This window comes from Chiroxiphia lanceolata, chromosome 10 (assembly GCF_009829145.1).
Source record: "Chiroxiphia lanceolata isolate bChiLan1 chromosome 10, bChiLan1.pri, whole genome shotgun sequence".
NCBI lineage: Eukaryota > Metazoa > Chordata > Aves > Passeriformes > Pipridae > Chiroxiphia > Chiroxiphia lanceolata.
In genome coordinates, this window is record NC_045646.1 from 20,634,420 (window position 1) to 20,658,426 (window position 24,007).

The 24,007-nt window shown below is 38.9% G+C and overlaps 1 protein-coding gene across 4 annotated transcripts in view; it reads left to right on the top strand.

The window, feature by feature from the left end:
* The window catches only part of PIK3CB (phosphatidylinositol-4,5-bisphosphate 3-kinase catalytic subunit beta), a 288,112-nt gene that overhangs the window by 250,556 nt on the left and 13,549 nt on the right, over positions 1-24,007 (top strand). For all 4 annotated transcript variants that reach the window (XM_032697650.1, XM_032697649.1, XM_032697651.1 and 1 more), the window contains 14 exons: positions 225-407; positions 663-833; positions 1,674-1,751; positions 4,194-4,445; positions 5,034-5,130; positions 5,998-6,128; positions 9,060-9,113; positions 9,845-10,033; positions 17,365-17,486; positions 18,419-18,562; positions 19,368-19,467; positions 21,759-21,937; positions 22,554-22,663; positions 22,975-23,053. In XM_032697650.1, the coding sequence (XP_032553541.1) occupies positions 225-407; positions 663-833; positions 1,674-1,751; positions 4,194-4,445; positions 5,034-5,130; positions 5,998-6,128; positions 9,060-9,113; positions 9,845-10,033; positions 17,365-17,486; positions 18,419-18,562; positions 19,368-19,467; positions 21,759-21,937; positions 22,554-22,663; positions 22,975-23,053 (1,889 nt within the window). The remainder of the gene's footprint in view (positions 1-224; positions 408-662; positions 834-1,673; positions 1,752-4,193; positions 4,446-5,033; positions 5,131-5,997; positions 6,129-9,059; positions 9,114-9,844; positions 10,034-17,364; positions 17,487-18,418; positions 18,563-19,367; positions 19,468-21,758; positions 21,938-22,553; positions 22,664-22,974; positions 23,054-24,007) is intronic.

Consider the following 24,007-nt stretch of genomic DNA (forward strand, 5'->3'; position numbering starts at 1 on the left):
TTAAAAGTACTTCTGATAATATAAAAGTTTCGGATCTGACATTCTGCAGCTTTTAGGGTGATTATTATTGTGATTGCCCTAAAGATATAGACATTAACTGTTAAATAGACTGGTTTTAGCAGTTATTATTTCTACTCTATTTTATTATGTATGCTACAATTTAAGCCTTGTACATCTGACTATGACAAGTTTGACATTCAGTATGCCTGCTTGTGTTTTGTTAGGATGTATTTAGTTTCCAGGTGTCTCCTAACATGAATCCCATCAAGCTGAATGAGCTGGCAATCCGAAAACGTCTGACTATCCATGGAAAAGAAGATGAGGAAGTTGATCCTGCTGACTATGTGCTGCAAGTTAGTGGAAGGCTAGAATATGTCTTTGGTGATCACCCGTTAATTCAGTTCCAGGTACATAACATTTTTTGGTACTGGGTGTAACAATTCTCTGCTGCCTTGGCCAAAGGTGCTCCCTGTCCCCTTGGATGGTTGGCTGTGCTGAACAGTAACACCTTGTCTCTTCATGTCTGCAGCCCTCTCCAATTGTAAAATACGTGTGCACACTTCCCTTTGTGTCTTTGTAATGAATTATTTGTTTCTTTGATTTCAAAGTTACTGCAGAAACACTCTGCTAGCTGGTAACAACTGTTTTCCCTGGGCTTTTAGTACATCCGCAACTGTGTGATGAACAGGACTCTCCCCCAGCTGACTCTGGTTGAGTGTTGCACCATCAAGAAGATGTGTGAGCAAGAGATGATTGCCATAGAAGCTGCCATAAACCGAAAATCATCCAACCTTCCTCTTCCTCTGCCACCAAAAAAAACAAGAGCAACAACTGTAAGTTCATATGGGGAATGTCTAATACCCGAAAGGAACCCAGGAAATATAAATCCTGGGATTTGTGCTATGGCTGCTGTTTGCCAGTGTAGGTCACCTGGGTGTACTCAGAGCCACCTGTTGCTTGTGAGATTTACCTCAGAAATAGCAGACCTTGAGGCTTCTTGGAAATTTCTTACCTTCCCTCACCTCATCCATCCTCCTTCTCCTGTTCCACCATCCATTCCCCCCCTTTCCATGGCTGTTGATTGTACTTTAAATCACAGCCTGGAAGAGTGGGTAATAATCTGTTACCAACAGCTGGGGAAGTTGTTGCAGAGAACCTGGGTTCTCCAGCTTTGTTGGAGCTCCACTGGCTTGGGCAGCAGTGCTCTGGGATCTCTGTATTAGCCCAGATATCAGACGTGATGCTGCCACTGCAGTGATGGCAATTTTTGCCACAATAGGCATCTAACTTTCTTATAACCTGGTACTTCCTTTATTACTGAACTTTTGGCCTTACAGCACAGTTATATTTTATGTGCTATCACTCTAAGAAATGTGATAGCTCTATTACACACTCTGTAGTTATTCAGAATGAACAATAAATTTGAAGGGTTATTCTGAATTGTCAGAAATAGTACGTGATGTATGTTCTCCTCCCCAACCCCCTTTCAGCTGAGTTTTTACTTTGTCTCCTTGTAGTTATTGATGACCAACTTATCCATTAAGATTTCAAATCTGTATTTTTAAAAGTGCATTTGTGTTTGTATTTACGACTTGCTTAAAATGTGTAGCTTATAAAATAAGTCTCAATGTTACACTGATGAGGAATGAACTTGTCTTTGTTTCCCTTCTCAGAGTGTATGGGATATTTCCAACCCTTTCAAGATTATTCTGTTAAAGGGTAATAAACTAAATACAGAAGAAAATGCCAAAGTAAGTAACTATGTCTAGTATCAGAAGACATTCTGTTCATCACTTTAGTGATTTTCAATGTTAAGTGAACTCAAAATCATACAGATTTCAATTCAGCAAAAGTATAGGCATTTTCAGTTATTCCCAATGACCTTGGTAGCATTGGTTAAAAATCCAGCTTTACTGTTAAAGTATTCCTTTATTGTCTGAAGTTCAATATGTGCACTACAACATTGCAATAATTGTGACAGAATGACATGAATGTTTACACAGTACTTAATTTTTTAAAAGATGGTATCTGTAAAATACTGATATTGATGTGAAATAGGCTTATTTAAAATAGACTGTTGTAAACACCTGACACAGATTAAATATTAGATGTTTTTCAGTGGGACATGAGGGGTTTTGTAGTCCGAAATATCTGTGTCTAAACATGGACTGTATGCTTCTATACAATCTGTCTTTTATTTTCTAAACATGAGGAACATAAAGAAAGAAAGCTGTAATACCACTTCCTGTAAAAATGAACATGACTGGGCTACTGACTGTTGTACAGACCACAAGTTAACACATGGGAATTTATTGCAAAACTACTTTAAGGCCTTACAAGACCAATTCCTGTGAGATAGAACAACATTAATTTCCTTTGTTTTGTTTAGCAATCAATAGATTGTATAACCAGTCATGTAGAGAAGGAAGAGATCCAGTTAGCCTCTGATATTTGCTGTTCTGATGCTTTATTCAGGATACTTGGTGCATTTGTTTCATTCAAAGCTATTGTTACAACCTCCTTGTAAATTAGCAATCCTACATTTTACTAGGTAGCATAATGAGCCATAATTATATTTTACTTCCTGAGACACTGTGATTGTGGAAATGCATCCCTGCAAAACTAGATGTTTCCCTCTTCTCTGTCTAAACTGTTAGTTAGTTCTAATATTTTCTTATCTCTACATTCTGCAAACTCTCAAGTTTTTAAAAGAAAAGGGGAAAAAAGAAGGTGAGTTTTGGTTAATTTGAGTATGTTTTTAGAGGAAAAAGAAAATACTTTGATTATAAGAAACGGGATAAGTTGTCAATTCTTTTGTATTAGCGCCTGTGGGCACCATCTAAATATTATTTAGTGTTTTGAATGCTTTTTAGTATTGAAAAGTTAGAAGTCCTGTGCTTACCCAAGAACAAGAATGCACAGAGCAGCCCTGCAAACTTGTGCATGTTTCCCTGTGTTGTCTGTCTACACCGTTACGAAATTGTCACTACTGAGAACTCATTTGTTTTCTAGTCCTGATTCTAAGGCTGTTTAATTCACTACCATTGTTCATTTACGCCCACTGTGCTTTTGGATCAAGCCAATATTCATCCCTTTTTGCTGAATCCACCACCAAGGTTCACAAATGCAGTGTTTGTGGTGGGAAACAAAACATTTGTCAGATGGGTAGCACTGCAATAATGTGAGCTGGGTTGAGTATGTTCACCTAGAGCACAAGTGACCTCATTGATCTGTCTAACACCCCGTTATCCAAATGCATGACATTTGAAATTGCTTGTCTTTTTGTGTTGCTCTTTGACTGCACCATTGGTACACACAGTGTCATTAGTAAAAGGGAAGTGTCAGAATGCAAAGAAAAAAAAACTGGACCCAAGCTTTTACATTAACAGGATTAGAAATTATAGAATTAGAAAGGTGAATTATTTTTTTTTTTAATCCAAAACCTGTATCAAATTGGAAACATCTGTCTTTCCCTTGCAGTGCTCAGAAATAATATGATAGCTTAAAGGAAATGTTGGGAAGGTTGATTAGGAGTTTAGGGAACCTGAGACATCAGATCACTGTCACACATTTAACTGTAACATCGAGAACTTCTCTTAGGTGTTGACCAAAGGATTACACTTGTGGGTTTCTATCTCATACTGGTATTTTTGGAAGGCCACCTGAAAGAAGTTGGCATATTTCACTCTGCAGTTTTCTGTGTACATATGTTATTAGACAGAAATGCATTGACCTGTAATGTGTTTCATTTCAGTGCCAATAGCTCCAGCTTCTTTATCTATTTGTTCTTCTGCTTTCCTGATCCTTATTTTCATCCTTTAAGCTACCTGGTTTTATTGGTTTTTGAGTGCTAAAGACGAAACAATTCCTGGAAATCATGTACATTGTCATTATTATTATTACAGGTGATTTCTGATGCTGGAGTCATCAGTGTTCCCTCTGTAGATTTTTATAAACAGTTTAAGTAAAAAATTATTTCTTTTTAAGCTGGAAAAACCCCCAAGCTTTTCTCATTTTGAAGCACAAATTAGTTCTACCTGGAGACTTGAATTAGTATTCAGGAAATTAATCTTAAATTTTTCATTCTATTTAGTTGTTTGTTGAAATTCATATATGTATGTTCTGCATAATATTGTATGGAGAATTCTCTAGGTTCTGTGACAAGCTTAATATTTTTTGTTTCTTTATGGCAGGTTCATGTTAGGGCTGGTCTTTTCCATGGTACAGAGCTCCTTTGTAAAACTACTGTAAGCACAGAAATATCTGGGAGAAGTGACCACATTTGGAATGAAGAGCTGGAGTTTGAAATCAATGTATGTGATCTGCCAAGGATGGCAAGGCTCTGCTTTGCAGTTTATGCTGTGATGGATAAGATGAAAACTAAAAAGTCCACTAAGGCAATGAATCCTTCCAAATACCAAACAATTAGGAAAGCAGGAAAAGTGGTAATTATTTCTTTTTTTTTCTTGAGTGACCTCTGAGCTACATGGAAATGAACATTCAGAAATTTTTCCTTGTCCTCACTTAAGTGTTCAGGAATGCAAAATGAAAATAAAAAGTTAGAAAGAGCCTATGTATTAAGAAGTGCACGTCTTGGTATGAAAAAGTTTTTGATACTTCTCAGACACTGGAAAAGGCATAAAAATGTCAGTTGTAAGTCAGTTGTCACATAGCTGTTCAAAGAGTTGTATTTTAAAAGGTCAGTTTTATTCTGAGCTGTAGATGAGTTGTGATTGGGGAAAGATGAAACAAACTAGCATTAGGCTTACATTCAGGGAAAGGCACACATTCAGGGAAATGGGTATTTTTACACTGGCAGAGCGATGCCCTTAAAATTAAGTCCTTATTGTCCTCAGTGGTACTGGAGTACCTGCTGAAAGCTAAGCATGTGATCAACTGCTTTTCCAAAAGATATCACTATTTGAAAAAAAAAAAAGAGCCACCCTCTCAGTTTTATTTATATTGTAGTGTTTGCTTTGTAATAATATTTGCTGGCATCTGAGTTTCCTTGTAAAAATAATTTCCTTTAACAGCATTATCCTGTAGCCTGGGTAAATACCATGGTGTTTGATTATAAAGGACACTTGAAGAATGGAGAACTGGTACTGCACAGCTGGTCATCATTTCCTGGTAAAGTCTAAGTTTTAAGATTTGGGCTTTAAGTACTGGAGAATGTAGTATCAAGTAGTAGAATATTTACTGTATGCATGTCCCATTCCCCTGTAATAGTGTCTTTACTGCTTGTATTTTTTATGTGGATAAATATGTAGCATCTTAGTCTCTTTCTTGAAAGTATTGTTTATCAGGAAAGAGGAAGAACAAGAGTCTGCTTGGAAGTAGTATTCTAAAAGTTTTATCTGTTCTGGAAGGAAAACCACATAAAAATACATGCATGTTTATATCTAGTGTTACTTGTTTTTAAGGAGCAGTTTAGGTTTCATTTGGTCCCCTCTGCTGTGCATCCTAAACTAAATAGATAAATTACAGTGTATGTGGCAATATTTGCATCAGCAAAAACTCTGAGTTAGAATTTTGTCTTCTTCCCTGATACTCAACTTGATTAGTGAGTGTCTGAAACCTCCATGTCACTCTCTATTCCATCCCAAGAAACCCTATGTCAACTTTGCTGTCGTGCTGAAAGAAAATTGGCTTAAAACTCTTCCTCAATACTATTTAATACAGAGGCAGTGTGTGTCCTGGTTTGTAGAAGCTGCAGATCTTCCTGGGATTTGTTTCACTACAGGGCTATCTCAGCTTCCCTTGACTGTGATGAAAGAGAAAACCAGTTTCTCATTGGGTGATAATCCAACGTTTGGGAATGTAGGAGGTAGTTTATGCTGGAAATGCAGAGCACCATACTAAAAGTGCTGTGCTGCAGAACATGCTTCTGTCTGTTGTACACATTGAGAGACTTCTTACTGCATCCTTGCCTTTCAGAGGTTTAAAATTTTAATTCATACCTGGCCTGTAATATCAATTGTTTGGTCAATGTTTCAGATGAACTTGAAGAAATGTTGAATCCCATGGGAACCGTCCAGACTAACCCGTACACTGAAAATGCAACAGCTTTGCACATTAGATTTCAGGAATATTCCAAACAGCCTATTAATTACCCTCCCTTTGATAAGGTAAGCTATGACCTAAAGATAAGTCATGAAAGTTTGTGTAAAGAACTGTTACTTCTTTCCTTTCACCACTGCCCTTTCCAGTGAATTCCCCTCTTCCTGCCCTTCAGTCAACACACTGCAGTTTTTTAGACTTGCACTGTGAGTAGCACTGCTCTGACTTCAGGGTCTATTTTGAAGTTTATACTCTTAAAAATGGTCTGTACATAGTCTTTTGAGGGTCAAAAGCACAATCAGTTTCCCGTATGTATGATTTAACAAAAAGCTAAATTTATCTGCTAACCTTCAAACTGTGTTTGCCTGTGATGCATAAAGATCTGTTCTTTCTTTGTACAAATGTATGTTACCCACTCCTTGGGACACTGCTTTATGAGCTCAAGTCCTCTAAAGGATAAATAGACTCTTAATACTGTGTGAAAAGGGACTTCTGAAGGTCTGCTCTTGAACTGAATCCACTGAAGTTGCCCTGCAGTTTTCCAGAGATGTGAATATCTGTCTAGAAAGGAAGTGTATATTTGGAATACATATGGTACTGTCTGAAGGGTGAAGGCTAGATAGAAAGTTGTTCACAAACTAGCAAATAAAGCTAAGACAAGTAATAAAATAAGTCTAAAACCAGACAGCTAATGATGCTCTATAAAAACAACGTTTGACTTATACATATACATTAGTCTGAATTTTGCTTTTGGGAAAGTCAATAACCACTTAGAGAAAAAGGCCTTTTTACACCTTTTGGGGGGCATGAACAAAAAGACTGAAACCACCAAACTCAATCAGCTTGATCAAAGGGGGATTTGGGGTTTAAGGCTCATCAAAATGAAATCAAGTAACAAGACAGATTTTTTTTGTTTTGATTTTGAGTTGATTTTTTTTCCCCCCTGTCCTTGTCAGTACTTTTATGAAAACAGCATTGGAAATGCAGTGAGAACTAAACTAGTGCTGACTAATTGCTGCCTTATTTATGGCTGACCAGTTGACTCTTGATAGTGGACATATTTTAGTCAGCTTTGATATTGATTTATTTGTAGTACTTTAAGTTTTTTGCTCATTAGAGTATATGTATTTAATTTCTAAAGAGAAAAAAACCTGCTTTGATGTGCATATTACAGAGAGGTTAGATAAAAGTGTATTTCTTTAGTAATCACATATAGTGAGATACTCACTGTAGTGATGTTAAGATGATGTCTAAGGGGCTTCCCCATCCCATGCAACTCAGCTTCAGGTGAAGGTTCTGTTGAATCAGGAGTAACGTTGTAGCTGCTTGGATTATATCAGCCAAGAGTCTGTTTCTCAAAATGGTCTTAGCTGAGACTTGCTTGCTGCTTCTAATTTTCCCAGTGTTATTGCTTGGTTTTACCAAGAAGATGGAGAGCTGGGTGCCACATATTTATGCAAAACTAGATGAAACTTTTCAATCATGTCATCAACCTGCCTGCACAGGGAGTTTGGGGCTGAGGGAGCAGAAGTGCCTGGACCATTGATAAGAAGCTGTTGTGTGAGGCAAGAGCTGGTTAATGACCAGTGCTGCTGGCACACTTGGGGTTCACTTGAACAAAGCTGGACTTGCAAAGACTTTCAAAGTTTATTAGCAGACTGGGAAGCATGGGAGGGCAAGCATCAAACATAGAATTAGGACATTGTGGTTTTGTTTATGCATGTTTTCACACACAGTATGTAAACAAGCTTTGTGGCTGAGTAGCAGATGTAATACACGATATTAATAAGAGGTTCATAGAGAGAAAGAAGAAATAAAACAAGTTAGTGTACCTTTTGAAGGGTTTTAGCTGCTGGGTATTTATGCTCTGATTATTGTAGTCTTTTGTTGTTTCTCACATTGCCTGAGTGAAGATAGCACAGGTCTTGCTGAACCTGTGTCTGGGGATGCTGTTGTAATCCTGGGTGGTGGGAGAGGCAGAGCTCTGAGGGAAAGGAGATGGTGTGTTTCTTTAGACATTTTTCTTAACTGAGATTTCTTTTTATGATTCATTCCTCAAAGCAGCAGCATCTGACAACTGTAGACAGACATACCTACAGTTAGGTTAGACAGCCAACTGGACCAGTTCACCTGGTCTAATTGGCTCAGACAGTCACCATCCCAACACCTGTCCAGGGTTGCAGGAGTGTGCAGAACACTGTTTGAAGAACTGTATTTACAGCTACACTTAATTAGCATCGTGGTTTATTACATGAACTTCAGAAACCAGATAGAACATTCAAAAGGCCAAAAACATTAAAAAGAGTAACTCAGAGCTGAACTTTTGGGGAAATGTTGCTTTGCTGTTAACAAAGGTAGCAGTCCTTGTTCTGAGGGTTGCTGTGTAATAGCTGGTGCTGAGAGTTTGTGGGTGGAATATTTGCTGTATTGTTACATGAGTTCTTGTTGGAAGATGGTTTGTCCTGGTGTTACGGTGGGGAAGACCCCAGTTATGGGGGGGAAGTACCTGGAAACACTGAGATCATGTGGGCAATCTGAGAAAGTGGTGAAGAGTCTGAGTCTGTGAACTCATACTGGAATGGAGAGCTAGAAGTATGGATCTGGGGGTGTGGAAACAGTGCCCTTGAAAACAGCAGAAGTAAAGATGAGAAAGCAAAGGATAATTTAGAGCTGAGGAATTGGTTTGCTGCACTGAAAAATGAGGAAATGCAAACAGAAATGGAAAACAAGGTGCCATCAGAAAGACTGTTTAGCTCAGTAGTGCTGAAGAAGAAAAAAACAGAGGTAATCATGAGCACTCCCTATTCCTGATCTCCCTAATCCTGCAGATTAGAAAAGGAGCACACCATATTGTATCACTGTATATACAAAAGAATAGTGTTGAAACTATATAAAAGATAGCAAAATTTCCTTATCTACTTCATTTCCATAATGTTTATTCTTTCAATGCAATAAGATTTGGGGTTAAATCTAATGTATTTAAAAACAACTTTTTGCAGATACTTGAAAAGGCAGCTGAGATTGCAAGAAACAGTGACAATGCTGCAATGGCGGTGAGCATCATCTAAAGACTATTTTAAAATTAATTTTCTGGGGGTTTTTGGGTCTTCTACATCCATCTGGAAATAAAGAAGTCTACAGCTCAAATAAGAGTTTACTGGCTCTGTTTTCGTATATAATTCACTTGATGAACTGCCTTAAAATTCATGTATATATCTGCTTTTTCCAATATATTTTGGACTTGGCTATATTTTGTTAAAAAGCTTTGCATACTCTATGGGTTTGGAACACAGCTAAGATTTACATTAGATGTGGAAAACAAGTTAAGATTAGAAGATAAAAGTATGTGTTTGTCTACTTGGCAAATATACTTTCTTTTAGTTATTATTGGAAAAGTAGGTTTGTTGGGGTTTTTTTTACTTTTAATTAAAAGAAATATATATACATGTATCTATTAAATTTCATCATTTGAAAAACAAAAGAAGAAATATGCATCCTAATGAAAATTCTCCATGTTGGAGTTGGAAAACAGAAATATTGCCATCTAGTGTCATTAACTCTAAAGTTTAGTTGCCTTTTTAGAAACTGCTGCACACTGAATTTGAAATCTGTTAGTTGCAGTGCTTACAGCTTAAGAAATCTGAACTAAAGACACATTAGTCACTCCCCTGTGTTCCATAAGTTTTATCTGATGTTCCTCCTGCTGTGGGATTGCTGATATTTGAGCTAAAGTATAAGAATCTTACTGAATTTATCACAACATTGTACCTTTCTCATTTTCTAGGGTCGAGGTGGTAAGAAGTTTTATGTTGTGCTAAAAGAAATAATGGAAAGAGATCCTTTATCTCAGCTTTGTGAAAATGAAATGGATCTCATTTGGACTTTGCGATATGACTGTCGTGAAAATTTCCCACAATCATTGCCCAAACTGCTGCTCTCTTTAAAATGGAACAAACTTGAAGATGTTGCTCAGGTAAGGGAAAAGACAACGATGGTGGGGAAAAATGCTGGAGTCAAATCATCCGTAAATAGGATTTCATTCCATTTTGAAATGTTTCTGTGTGTGCCTTCCATGGCCTGGACACGTAAGGAAGAACTCTGAAAAAAAACCCAAAAAACCAACAAATGAAAACCAAACCACAAAATGCATTTCAGAAGTCACAGAATTATGGAATCAACTGGGTTGGAAAAGACCTCTGAGATCATCAAGTCCAACCCTTTATCCAACCCCACCGTAGTTCCCAGCCCATGGCACTGATACCACAACCAGTCTCACCTTAAACACCTCCAGGGATGGTGACTCCACTCCCTCCCTGGGCAGCCCATTCCAGTGACTGATTACTTTCTCTGTAAAAAATTTCTTCCTAATATCCAACTTAAACCTCCCCTGAGAGAGCTGAAGACCCAGCCCTCTTGTCCTACTGCTGGTTCCTGGGAGAAGAGAACAACCCCCTTCTGGCTACAGCCTCCTCTCAGGTAGTTGTAGAGAGTGATGAGGTCTCCCCTGAGCCTCCCCTTCTCTGGGCTGAACAGCCCCAGCTCCCTCAGTCTCTCCTCACAGGACTTGTGCTCCAGTCCCTTCCCCAGCCTTGTTGCTCTTCTCTGGACCTGCTCCAGCCCCTCCATGTCCTTCCTGAACTGAGGGGCCCAGAACTGGACACAGCACTTGAGGTGTGGGCTCACCAGCACTGAGTACAGGGAGAGAATCGCTTCCCTGGACCTGTTGGCCACACTGTTCCTGAGCCAGGCCAGGATCCACTGGCCTTCTTGGCCACCTGGGCACACTGCTGGCTCATGTTCAGCTTCCTGTCAATCCACACTCCCAGATCCCTCTCTGTCTGGCTGCTCTCCAACCCCTCTGGCCCAGCCCGTAGCGCTGCAGGGGGTTGTTGTGGCCAAAGTGCAGGACCCGGCACTTGGCCTTGTTGAACCTCATCCCATTGGAATCAGCCCAGCTCTCCAGTCTATCCAGGTCCCTCTGCAGAGCCCTCCTGCCTTCCAGCAGATTGATACTCCCCCCCAGCTTGGTGTCATCTGCAAATTTGCTAATGATGGACTCAATCCCCTCATCCAGATCATCAATAAAAACATTAAACAGAACTGGGCCCAACACTGACCCCTGGGGGACAGCACTAGTGACCAGATCCCACCTGGATGCAGCACTGTTCAGCACCACTCTCTGGACCAGTTCCTAACCCAGCACAGAGTGCCCCTGTCCAAGTCATGGGCTGCAGCTTTTCCAGGAGAATGCTGTGGGAGACAGTGTCAAAGGCTTTGCTGAAGTCCAAATAGACACATCCACAGCCCTCCCCTCATCCACCAGGCGGGTCACCTGATCATAAAAGGAGATCAGGCTGGTCAGACAGGACCTGCCCCTCCTAAACTGTGCTGGCTGGGTCGGATCCCTTGTCCATCCTGTAGGTGCTGTGTGATTGCACTGAGGATGATCTGCTCCATAACCTTGCCAGGCACTGAGCTCAGGCTGACAGGCCTGTAGTTTCCCGAGTCCTCCTTCCGGCCCTTTTTGTGGGTTGGTGTGACATTTGCCAACTTCCAATCATCTGGGACCTCCCCAGTGAGCCAGGGCTGTTGGTAGATGATGGAGAGCGGCTTGGTGAGCTCTTCTGCCAGCTCCCTCATCACCCTTGGGTGGATCCCATCTGGTCCCATAGACTTGTGAGGATCCAAGCAGCTCAGCAGGTCGCTGACTGTTCCCTCCTGGATTACAGGGGGGGTATTCGGCTTCTTATCTCTGTCTACAAGCTCCAGAGGCCAGTTGTCCTGAGGACAACCTGTCTTACTGTTGAAAACTGAGGCAAAGAAACTGTTAAGTACCTCAGCCTTTTCCTCATCTTTGGTGACTATGTTCCCCCCCAAGTCCAACAAAGAATGGAGGTTTTCCTTGCCCCTCCTTTTGCTATTGATGTATTTGTAGAAGCACTTCTTGTTATCCCTGACAGAAGTGGCTAGATTGAATTCAAATTGTGCCTTTGTCTCTAATTTTCTTTCTACGTGACCTAACTATATTCCTAAACTCTTCCTGAGTAGCCAGCCCTTTTTTCCAGAGTTGGTAAGCTCTCTTTTTTCCCCAAATTTCCTTCAAAATCTCCCCATTCAGCCAGACCAGTCGTCTTCCCCGCCGGCTCTCCTTTTGGTGCACTGGGACAGCTCCCCTGCATTCAAGACTTCCTTCTTGAAGCATGTCCATCCCTCCTGGACCCCTTTGTTTTCCAGGGCTGTTTCCCAAGGTACCCTCTGAACCAGTCTTCTGAGTAGTCCTCTGGGAAAACCACAGCAATTATTTATACAGACTAATTTTAAAATCTTGTGTCCACTTTGATCTTAAATGCAAGGAATTTCACAGACTCACAACGTTACTTAGGTTGAAAGGAACCTTCTGAGATGACCTAGTGCAGCCCCCTGTGCTCAAGCACAGTCACCTGAGCAGGACTGTGCCCAGCTGCATTTGGAGCATCTTCACCAATGGAGACTCCACAGTCTCTCTGGGCAACGTATTCCAATGTGTGACCATTGGAATATCTTTTGTAAGGCTGTTAAATATTTTATAAAAAAGCTTATCAGTCATGATCTGAAACAAAACTTACTAAATTACTTACAAAAATTACTAAACTGCTCAAATACTGTAAAAATCCACATCTCACCTGGGTAATTAAACCTCATTTGGGCAGACAGGTGATTTTCAAAGAAATATGACTCGCACCAGTGGTACAAAACACATCATTCTTGTCATGTGGCTGTTTGACCAAAAACAGTCTCCTTAAAGTGACTGTCAGTAACCAAGGGCATGAAGGCTGGTGCTGTGATACAAGATGCATTTTCAGTAAAATCACTTGTTTGCTGTACAGATGTGCACAATTATTTCACTACACTTTAAAGAAGTTGCTGTAGCTGCCTTTTGCTGTATTTACCCAAATAGAACCCAACTCCTGTGACACATTTTGGGAATAGGTTGAACTTTAACCTTTAATAGGAAAAATTATATGAGCTTACAGTAAGACCATTCCTGCTTGATAGACTGATTTTTAAAAAGTAATAAAATAACATATTCCTGGATTGGTATTGAAACTTTTTAGTCTGATTGTGTACAGAGTACAGAGCAGTTTGGCCAAACTGCAAGTCTGGCCAGAGTAACCAACGCAGCACTCGCTCCAGGAGGTGAACCCAGATGTTGTTTTGGTCACCTACTTATCCGGACAGAATTCATATTTAAATAACACTCAACTTCTTGCAGACCATTACACTGTGATAATATTTATCTCTTTCCATGAATCTCATTTTTTAAATTTGAAACTAATTTTTTTCCCATTTTTTTTTATAACTTTAGAGCTAAAAAGCGTTTTTTGTGAATGATTATGATTGATAGTATAGATTTCTATTGTGCCTTAGTATTCTGACCTTCACCTGTTACAAGCTCGGTGTTGTGGGAAGAAAAGGAAGCCACTCCATGAAAATATCTTCTGTCTATTTCTGTAATTTTTGTAATTATCTAGTCAGTCAGAATCTTAGCTCGCCTCCAGCATGGAGCTTATCTTCTCTTACATCCCTTCTACCACATAGATGTATATGTTGTGTGAACTCCTAAAAATAAATGGAATTTCATCCTAGCTAATTGTCTGTGCCATGGACACTACATTAACAAAATGGAGTACTCACACATTTCTTGCTCACTTGTGTTCTTCCGTGTGCAAGAATCCTCATTCCTTAGTAATTCCGTTGTGCTTCTGAATTTATTGTTCATTATTAGAAGTTATCTGGAATTACAAAGTGTAGAAATATAAGCAGGTACTTGTTTGCTCATTAAAATATGTGAGGGAAAAAGTCTTCTGATTGCTGTGGGCTTTGAAATGTGGCCTTTGGAAGCAGTTTTGAAAAGTTATTTGGAGTATGGATATCAGCTGACAGCTCAAAGTCCTTTAAATTTGGGAATATTAAATATTATAGATTTATAAATCATTTATTTAAGCAGATGGCTGAAAATATGTGGTCATCTTGTTACTTTGTACTTTCTGGAAGGAATGTAACATTTATGTTTACTTATGTATAGGCAATAGTGCAGTTTATAGTGTAATATTGGTTTTGGCAGCAAGGATGGTCTATCTGAAAAATGAGATCTTATCCTTAAACATACCAAATATTTCTGTAGTACACAGACATGTAAGTACTCCCAACAACTTACCTTTTCAGGTAAGGCAAGACAGCCTCCTGAATTTTACGAGTTCCAAAATTAGCAGGACTCATAATTTACTTCTCATTAAAATTAAACATTTATAGTAGTAGCTGTAGATTGCAGTGTTTGTGGGGCTACATTGTGCATGCTGTTGTACTGGAAGTTTTTTTAATGTTCACTTTTAGATGTATTTCAGTAAAAGTCTTGACACTTAAGACAGAAAGTTTTAAAAAACTAAACACAACAAAATACAAAAAAACCCCCAAACAAACCAAAAAGCCCCAAAAAACAAACCCCCAAAAAGCAGCCAAACATCTGTTTCTAAGAAAATGGACTAAATAACTATATTCCTCTCTTTATTAATGTAGTTCAAAAATAGTAAGTTTTTTTAAGAAATGGAGTATTGTATTTGATTGTAGACCATCTTTATTCTGTTAGCTCAGTGGTCCATGGAGTTATGTCCAATGGATTAAAGCAGCTTTCTTGAATTATTTACCATATAGATCTCATCCAAGTTCTTATTGGATTGCAGTATTTTAATGAAATGATTGCACTGAAGGAATTCTGAAGGTGCTTCCCCTCACTGCTGCCATAACCCCCTCACTCAGCAGAGTAGCAGAGTGGCAGAACTTGTTAGCAGAATTCACAGGGTAGTATTTATTCTCAAAGCAGATTTCAACCATTATTAAAAAAAAATCCCCTTATTTTCAGCAAAGCAACACCATCCGTAGTGAGAACTAGAGAACAGACAGCTGATTTCTGAAATATGTGAAATAACTGGAATAAAAATAATGACCTGTGCTTAACTGTATTGTCTTTTACAGTGAACTTGTCTTGTTAGAAAGAAATTGTGGTTATTTCTTTATAGAAAAAAGTATTGATACCCCAAGGCCAAATCTGAGATTTCTCTGAACCTCTCAGTTGTTGCTGGGAATTGCAGTTCCTTATCTTCTCCTGGCTCGTCAGGAGTTGCAAACCACGTGAGAGAATTAGATGGTGTCTCATGTGTGCAACATTCTACCATGTCTCATATTGCAGAGAAATTTTTAAAGCTCAGAACATGTTTTGAAATGTGAAATTTCTTTACAAATTTCTTTACCTGGGAGCTGTTCAGTTACTGCTCTGCTGCCAAAGCAGGTGAGGGCATTCCATGGTGCATGTTTTCTTTTGTCCAAATGCAACAAGTGCTTCTGTCTCCTCTCACCTGCACTTTGGAGCAGCACAGCTGAATGTGGAGCTGGTTGGGCTGCACTTCTCTCTTACTAAAGTTCCAAGGCATCATGTGAGCAGAGCCATAGGTGTTTGGGGAACTTTCTTGGCTGTGTCATAGGTTATTTAGATCTTGCTCCCTCTCAGCTCATATACCTTAACATTTTCTCATTATAACAACAATAATTTAAGCAAAGGGAGGAGATCTGTACTTTCAAATAACCTTCACAGTAAATGTACACTCTGTAGAGCGTGACTTTCACAATTCATTGCCTGATACATGAGGCATGTAGGGCCACTTGGGCTCATCAGACTATTTCAGGTTCTCTGTTCAATTCAATCATTCAGTATTAGCAAAGTATTTCTATATTCTTGTTGATTCTGCACCTGGTTTAAAGTAGGTTGTCTAGAAATTCTGATAACTTGCAGAGTGTGTTTGCAGAGTTTCTTACTGCATGTTCATAGCTGCTGCTTGCATTTCCAACATCTGTCTTGTGTGTTAAGTATCTGATCAGTGTTAGAGTTTCAGTGCCAGTGTTCTGCTGTGTGACTGTTGATGGCTGCAGTCCTCAACATCAGGACTGGCATTGTTACCCCTTGTTGGGCTATGGATTGAATAGATTTTTGAGTGTATTTTTCTGTGGGAATACGACATCTGTGTTTAAAAACACCTTTAGTTTAATTTTATATCAGTATGAGTCGTGCAGGTGTTCATACCAGTAGTTGCCCATGAAAATGGTTTGGTTGATCCTTTCCTCCACTTCTGGAGCTGCAGTCTGGCCACTGGCTTTGCACTGTTAATGATCTCTGCCCGTTTCTTGTCTTCTGAATTTCACAAAACTGACCCCGTGGTGTTTAACCAGTGTTATGAACACACCTGTTAAATGTCAGCTGAGACTATGAGCTCAAATGTGTTTGTCATACTTGAACTAGAAGCATTAGTTGATATGTGACATATATTAGAAACAGGGAATTTTCGCTGTTGTTTTGAAATTCTTACTAAATCAGAAAGAAAACAAGGTCTTAATCATTCAGATTTCATAAGTTGCTCTTTAAATATGAAATAATATGTATTATCTAATTTGTAGGAGAGGGTATTTTTATTACGAATTATGTGACTCATTCCTACAGAAAGAAAAATCTTGTGCTGTTGATACACTGCCTTTATATATTCAAGTTTGTTTATTTTGAGTAATAGAGAACTGTTTCAGTCATACAACTATATACATATTATTAAAAATACACTTTCAGTGGGGAGTTTCATTACAATGCAATAAAACCAGTTTATTTTAGGAGACTTCTGGATGTTCTTGGTTGTCCAAAATGATACACTAGTGTATTCTGTAATGTTTTCCAGCACATTATATTGCATAGGGATTTTTTTTAAAAATATCTAAGCTGAATCATGCTTTTCACAATTTAAACTTATTACTATTCACAATGAATGTGTGAAAAAGCTCCATCAGTTGAGGTGGTCGAATAATCTTGGTAAAGATTTCTTTCAACAAAAAACTACCTTTTTTTTTCTTCTAGTAGAAAACTTTTGCCATTACTAAAGTTGTTATATATTTATGAGAGCATTTACAAAACTTTATCTAATTTTTATTGACAGTGTTTCTTAAACAGACTTATCTGGGGTTACCTAATTTTTGTTTATTGTGCATTGTGTCTACGTGTGAAGAAACAGGTTTTGCAGACTAAAAATAATCTGGGTCATTTTAAGGAGTAAGAAACTGAATCAGAAGTGGGCCCATTTACCCCAAATTGTTTCTCTCATTTCCACCAAACCCCCACAGTGGTTGGTAACCATCTTGTGTTGGTATGAATACTTCTGTGGGCAGTTATACCCATCTGTGTTCTTAAATAGTTCCTTTACCTGTAACCTGACAGTCTTCTTTTTAAAACAGCTTCAGGCTCTCCTTCAGATCTGGCCCAAGCTGCTGCCCAGAGAAGCTTTGGAGCTGCTGGATTTCAATTACCCAGATCAGTATGTCAGGGAATATGCAGTGGGTTGTTTAAAGCAGATGAGGTGAGTGTGTTGTATTACTCTACCATCTGAGGATTTCTGGGGTGGAAAACTGCATTCAGTTTGTTTACAGGAAAAAAAAGAACCCGGAGAGGAAAGAGTTAAACACTCTGCCTACCATGAATAGGTGGCCAAATAAAGCAGTCAAATTTCTAGATAGGGACATTGGCAGCCAAATAAAACCTTTTTATTCTGGCATCTCCTAGTCAATAATGATTATTTTCCATGTTGCAAAGTGTACCTTTGTCCAAGAAAGGGACAAACACACACAACCCTCTCTGGGACCAAGGGAGAGGGAGATACTGTGAGAACCTTTTAAAAACAAAGGGAGAAATATTACAGTAGTCAAATCCTGTAAGAGCTAATGTGCAACCACCTCACACTGTGTGTCAGGGATTGGCTGCATCACAAAATAGGAACATAAGCTGTAGCATATAATAAATAATGAGAGAATTACTGACGTGTTTGTTCTTCACAGGAGCCTTCTCTCTCTGCAGTTCTTCCTTTATTGCATTTCATTCTGCTCTCCGCTGTAACCTAGGGCAAGACTTGTGTAACATTATCATTACTGCATATTTCCTGTCCTTGAATTCTGAATTCTCTGTGGTGAATGGTTTAATGATTAATTTTTTAACGGTCAAGGCTAGACTTTTAGGGTAAGAAAAAATAAATTATCTGGTCTTCTTTCAAATGCAAACAAGCAGTTTTAGCTGCCCAGCTATCCTAATAATACCAAATTGTTATGTCTGGAATTATTTCCATCTGGCAGTTGCACTAAGATGTGTATTATCCTTCTCCATGTGATTGAAAAATTGGAGAATGCTCTTGCTATTGAAACAAATCTGTTATTGTTGGATTTTTCATATGCATCTGAATTTCTGGAGTGTCATTAATCTAGTTACTCTTACTAACTGCCTTGATGTACCTCATTCTAGTGATGAAGAGCTCTCTCAGTATCTTCTCCAACTTGTGCAAGTCCTGAAGTATGAGCCCTTTCTGGACTGTGCACTCTCCAGGTTTCTCTTGGAAAGAGCACTCGCCAATAGGCGAATAGGACAGATGTTGTTCTGGCACCTAAGGTAGGAGTTCTTCCCTTTTGTCTTTCTGAAATTGCTGAACCTGATTGGACTTTCAAATTTGATTTCTTGAGGATTTTGCTAAATGAGCCATTTTCATAGTATTCTATAAATCCTCTTTATGTTTCTTTATCTTTGGCATTTAGAGATCGGAGCAAGTCTGTCATTAAATAAAGTGATTTGTAATCTACCACATGATGAAAGAATTGCAATAGAATAAAAGCAGTTTTGTGTGTCATTTCTACTTTTGATGAGCAGTTTCATGAATGGCAGAAACCTTGCAGAATGGACCATAGGTTTATTCTGGCTTCAAAACACAATTTATTTTAATATTTCTAACTAAAAAGAGGAAGTACTACATGAAAATGTTTTGGAGGATAATTAACTCTGGTATAAAGTTCAATGGTTTGATTCAATGTGTTCCCCTTTGGACAAATTTGGGCTTTTCCCTTACAAAGATTTGGGAACACGTGGTTTAACATCAGCCCCAATTGTCAGGATCATCTTCTGTGACTTATCAGTACTGCTCTGAGTAAGAGGGGGTCCTGAAACAGGTTGCTACCTCTAAACATTAACACCACTGCCTCCAGAGCAGTCCTGGACCTTGCAACAAGTGGCATGTATCAAACCTATCCTTTCTTCATGGTCTTCAGCACAGAAGTGTTCTGCTATTTTTTAAGAATTCTGCCTTTTTGTTTTATCTACATGTCCGTGATGTGGTTTTATGTTTAGTTTGGGGTTTTGTAATGACTGGAAGAACACAGATCTGTAAGTGCCATGGTCTGACAAGAAGCCTTTCTCCTCACAGGTCAGAGGTTCATATCCCTGCTGTCTCAGTGCAGTTTGGTTTGATTCTGGAAGCTTACTGCAGAGGAAGTGTTGCTCACATGAAAGTGCTTGCTAAACAGGTATGGGCTCCCCCTCTCCTGGCAGGCTTGACTTCTCTGAGCTTGTAACTGATACTCATTCCATTGTTCCTGTGGGGCATATTGGTTACCTTGACAAAGTCCATCTGCTGGGAATGGGGGAGAGAAGGGAGCATGTGTGACACAGAGAATTAAAAGGACTAAATGGATGATGGAGCTGCTTCCCTGCTACAGAGGGCAGCCAGTGCTGTGGGGCCTCAGAGGTAGCGAGCTGGTTTTGTAGATGTGAGAGGTACCTCCAGCAGCCTGGATGTATTCTGGGTACAACAGCAGACTCTGTGGATTGTTAACTGAAGAAGGCCTTCTGTGCACTTGACCTTTTTCCCCCAGTAAAGGCAGCTTGTTCTAAATTTTACTTAGGTGACTCCAAGACTACTTCCTGCACTTGTTAAAGGGTGATGCAAAACCCCTGGAAGTTGTAGTATAGTGTAGTGCTCCCTGGAAATAGAGGTGTTGAAGTAACCCAAATACTCATTTTAGTGTTAATATAGATGTGCCATTTCCAGAGGGAAAAGAAAAGACAAAAAAGGAGAGAGATGTGTTTGCTTTTAAATGCCCTAAAAAGCATGAGAGGTTTGCTTTTAAAAACACTAATAAGTCTATCAGCAGATCATTAAGAGACACTCACAAATCATGTTTGAAGTCTCTAATGCAGTTTTAGTGAGTTAATTTAGATTGTGACCGTAAAAATATTTGAAAAATGATCTCTCCTGGAGTTAATGTATTTGCTGTATCAGATCACAAAGACTCACTCAGTGTATGACTGACTGGTGAGTGGCATTTGTCTGCATTAAAACTATCCTTTGGGAGGCATATGGAACAGGAATGTTCTGCTGTGCTCTTTTATTGCTGCAGCTCACAGGGCATGGAAGAGACCATCTCTTACATATGTGTGCTTGTTAGCATTGTCAGAACCATAAAAAGATTAGGTAGTGAAATGCTTTAAGCAATAGATGTAAGGTCAGTAGAGTTTTTGTGCACTTTACAGGAAGCAAATGTCAGTACAATCAAAGAAAGGGCAAAAAAATTCCCAACTGTACAAACACGGAAGAAATTCAAAGTAGAAATACTTCAAAAAGTTCCTGTTTGTACAACACAGGTTCCATTTTGTTCCCCTGTCACCGATGTTTGTACAGCTCCTAGAATAGTGGAAAAGCAGAGGGCTTTTGGTTTTGACAGATGGCTGACCTGGCAGGTCTTCACTGCCCAGTTTTATAATCAAACTGCATACAATTTCCACAGCATCCTGCCTGACAGGGTTCATTCAGTCTGTGGGAGGGGTAAGTTTTGACTCAGCACCTTGTAAGTTAGACTGAAGCTTCCTTGTATAGAAATCAGCTTTCATAATTACTACCCTGGTGCTGTTTGCTGGAGAATCTCTATTGCTGAGCACATTAACTGGGGCTGGTGCAAACACAGCTGGTTGTTATAAGAACTGTTTTGTATTTGGCCAACAGGTTGTTTAGCTGTAGAAATTGTATTGGTTGTATGTGCTGTCTAGGTTTCTTACCAGAGGGCTTTGCTCTGCCAGTGTTGTACATTTACAACAGTAGTTTTCTTAGAAATTATGTACCAGTAGAAAACTTTCCAAAACAGAATGGAAAGAAAGAGTTAAACTACTTGTATTACTGCAAATAATTACCTTGACTTTTTACACATTTCTAGCTTAAAAATACTGTTTAGTTGAGATGCTATGATTTGGAGCACCTTAGTTGATTCAAGCTTTTGCCTTATGCCTGACTTCAGCAGCATTTTAATGACAAACATTTAAGACTCTGAGCTGTGACAATTGTCTGCAAGTGGTCACGTGGCCACGTCTTATTGGGTGCAACTTAATGTGAACAATGAAGAATCTGCATCCACATCTCCTCTCAAGTAGTGTCTGATTTTGTTAGAAATATGAAGCAATCAGTGTTTGTGTTGACTTATGTGTGGATAGAGGCACCTACGTTATGTGCTTGGTTGAATTAGTATTTGTATTTTGAAGAAGGAATTTGTGTAGATGATACATTAATATGCCCCATTCATTTTTCAAGAAACGTTAAGTCATGCTTTTAAAAGTGACTCAAAGCTTAGGGGCTTTCATCCCATCAATGTCTCTGCTAATTATGAAAATGGTATTTCTGGAACTTGAGTGACTTAATTGCCATCTATTATTTCCATTTTTAAAAAGCTGGATAATTATTTAATTGTTTTGTTTTCAAATGGGATTTTGCACTGTATTATATGTTAAATTAGAGCAATAACTCTTAAAGATAAAATGTCTCTTTCAGGTGGAAGCCCTTAATAAAATGAAGACTTTAAATAGTCTAATTAAGCTGAATGCCATGAAGCAAAGCAAAGCAAAAGGAAAAGATGCCATGCATACGTGTTTGAAACAAAATGCTTACAGAGAAGCACTTTCTGATCTTCAGTCTCCTCTGAATCCTTCTGTTATACTTTCAGAACTGCAGTGAGTAAAGAATGAGTGAATACAATTTCACTGTAGCTTTTGCATGGAATCAGTAGAGCAGAAAGTTCCTCTGGCTGTGTTGTTCAGCTGATGTGCTGTCATGGGGAGCTTTTCCTGTGGTGAGGGGTCTGCAGGGAATCTTCCTAAGGTTAAGATACCAGTTGAGTTAGAAGATATTTGTGATCCACCATGAAACTCAATATTCTCTTAACTGATCCATTACCATAGCTAAACATATTTAAATATAAACCTCAAAGTGCATTAGACTGCATTCCTTCCTTCTCTTTATAACAATAAGCACAGAAGTCACTAAAACTTTTCACAGCACATAAAGTCTGAAAATTGATGGGAAGGAATATAAAGAAAACTATTTTCTCTGAAAATGAGGATGCTTCATTTAAGCACTAGAGATGTGTATGCCAATCAAATGCAGTCCATCTATAATATGTCCATAGCTGGATAAGTGCTCATAGCATAGCTGCAGAATGAATGCTGAGAGAGCATTTAGGTATTTCCAAACTGGAAGTCTGTGTTCTGGCATGTTCTGAACCATGGTTAGACCTTTTCAGTTGAATTATTCTTATTTGACTAAAACTTCTGTTGTATTTTCTTCTAGTGTTGAGAAGTGTAGATACATGGATTCTAAAATGAAGCCTCTATGGATAGTATACAACAACAAAATGTTTGGAGGAGATCTTGTAGGGATCATCTTTAAAAATGGTGATGGTAAGTAATGCTAAAAACTTTATATTTTTCCTTTTCATTGCCACGCTTGCACTTAAGCTGTGTTGCTGTGTTTTGCCATAATGTAAAGGTGGATTACTCTAACACTGGTAAACATTCAGCATCTTCTTCTGACTGAGTTTCAGAGTACAGGCATGGCCAGTCACGATGGTGTAATTGTGGTTAATGCCACTTTAACCCTTAGGCTCGAGGAGTGTTTTTAGATACCTTTTCCTGAGGGCCTTACAAACTTCAGAAAGTTTGTTTGCAACACAGTGAGAACCTGAAGCAGCAGTTTCACCCTTTGGTTACAGATCTCCGACAGGACATGTTGACGCTCCAGATCTTGCGTTTGATGGACATCCTTTGGAAAGAAGCTGGTCTGGATCTCCGGTAAGGATCTCTGGAGGGCTTTGGATAGAGAGTCTACTTTTAGAAGCAAAGCTTTCCTGGTTTTAAGTACCTTCCCTACTGCCCCCTTTCTAAACATCAGTATGGATGCCCAAAGGTTTCAGTTGTCACAGCTAAGGTGAACCTTCTCTCCTGCCTGCTCTGAGCAGTCCCCTTATGGCTGTTCACACTGACACAGTCACTGTGAGCACCTTCAGTGTAGATGCTGAATCCCACTTTGTATGCTTTTGTTGATAAAACACTGTTTGGATGTCAGAAGACACTTTTCAGACCAGAAATATCTTTGTGTTCTTCAAAGTCTCTTGCAAAGCAGCTTTCTTACCTTTACATGCTTGCCAAGGTAAGCATTACTTCTTTGTAGGAATATCAGAGTATCCCAAAGAGAAACAGGATCAGGCATTCTTCTATGTTATCATACAACCCTCTAGCACATGGGGAACTTTTCCACCCAAGTTATGCACCAGTTTTAGGTAATATGATTATCAAATTCTAATTAGTCTTTAGAAAAGTAGTCCTAAAGAAGGCACTGGGTGTCACATTATTATAAACTATTTGGGGGCCATAAATTCAATTTTATATGTCTATGAAAGGGCTGCATTTAATTTTTCAGTGGTTTTTTTTTTTTGTAATTCTAGAAATATTTATTTAAATACTTATTTTAGTTTCTTTGAGCTCATTTCAAATGTTTTATGGTTCAAGCATAAACAGTGGCAGCTACATAAAGCACTTAACATCAGCACAGAGAAGTGCAATTATAAACTTGTTACTTGTTTGCTTATAGAAAGGTAGGAATGTGAATTACAAACTGTTTCTGGAAATGTACATTTGTGAGGTGGCTGAGTGTGTGTTAAGTTGAACACTGACTTGAGGAAACCTTAGATAATTTGTCATTATAAATAGACTCTGAGGAGACCAGTCCATCATTTAGGGGCAAGG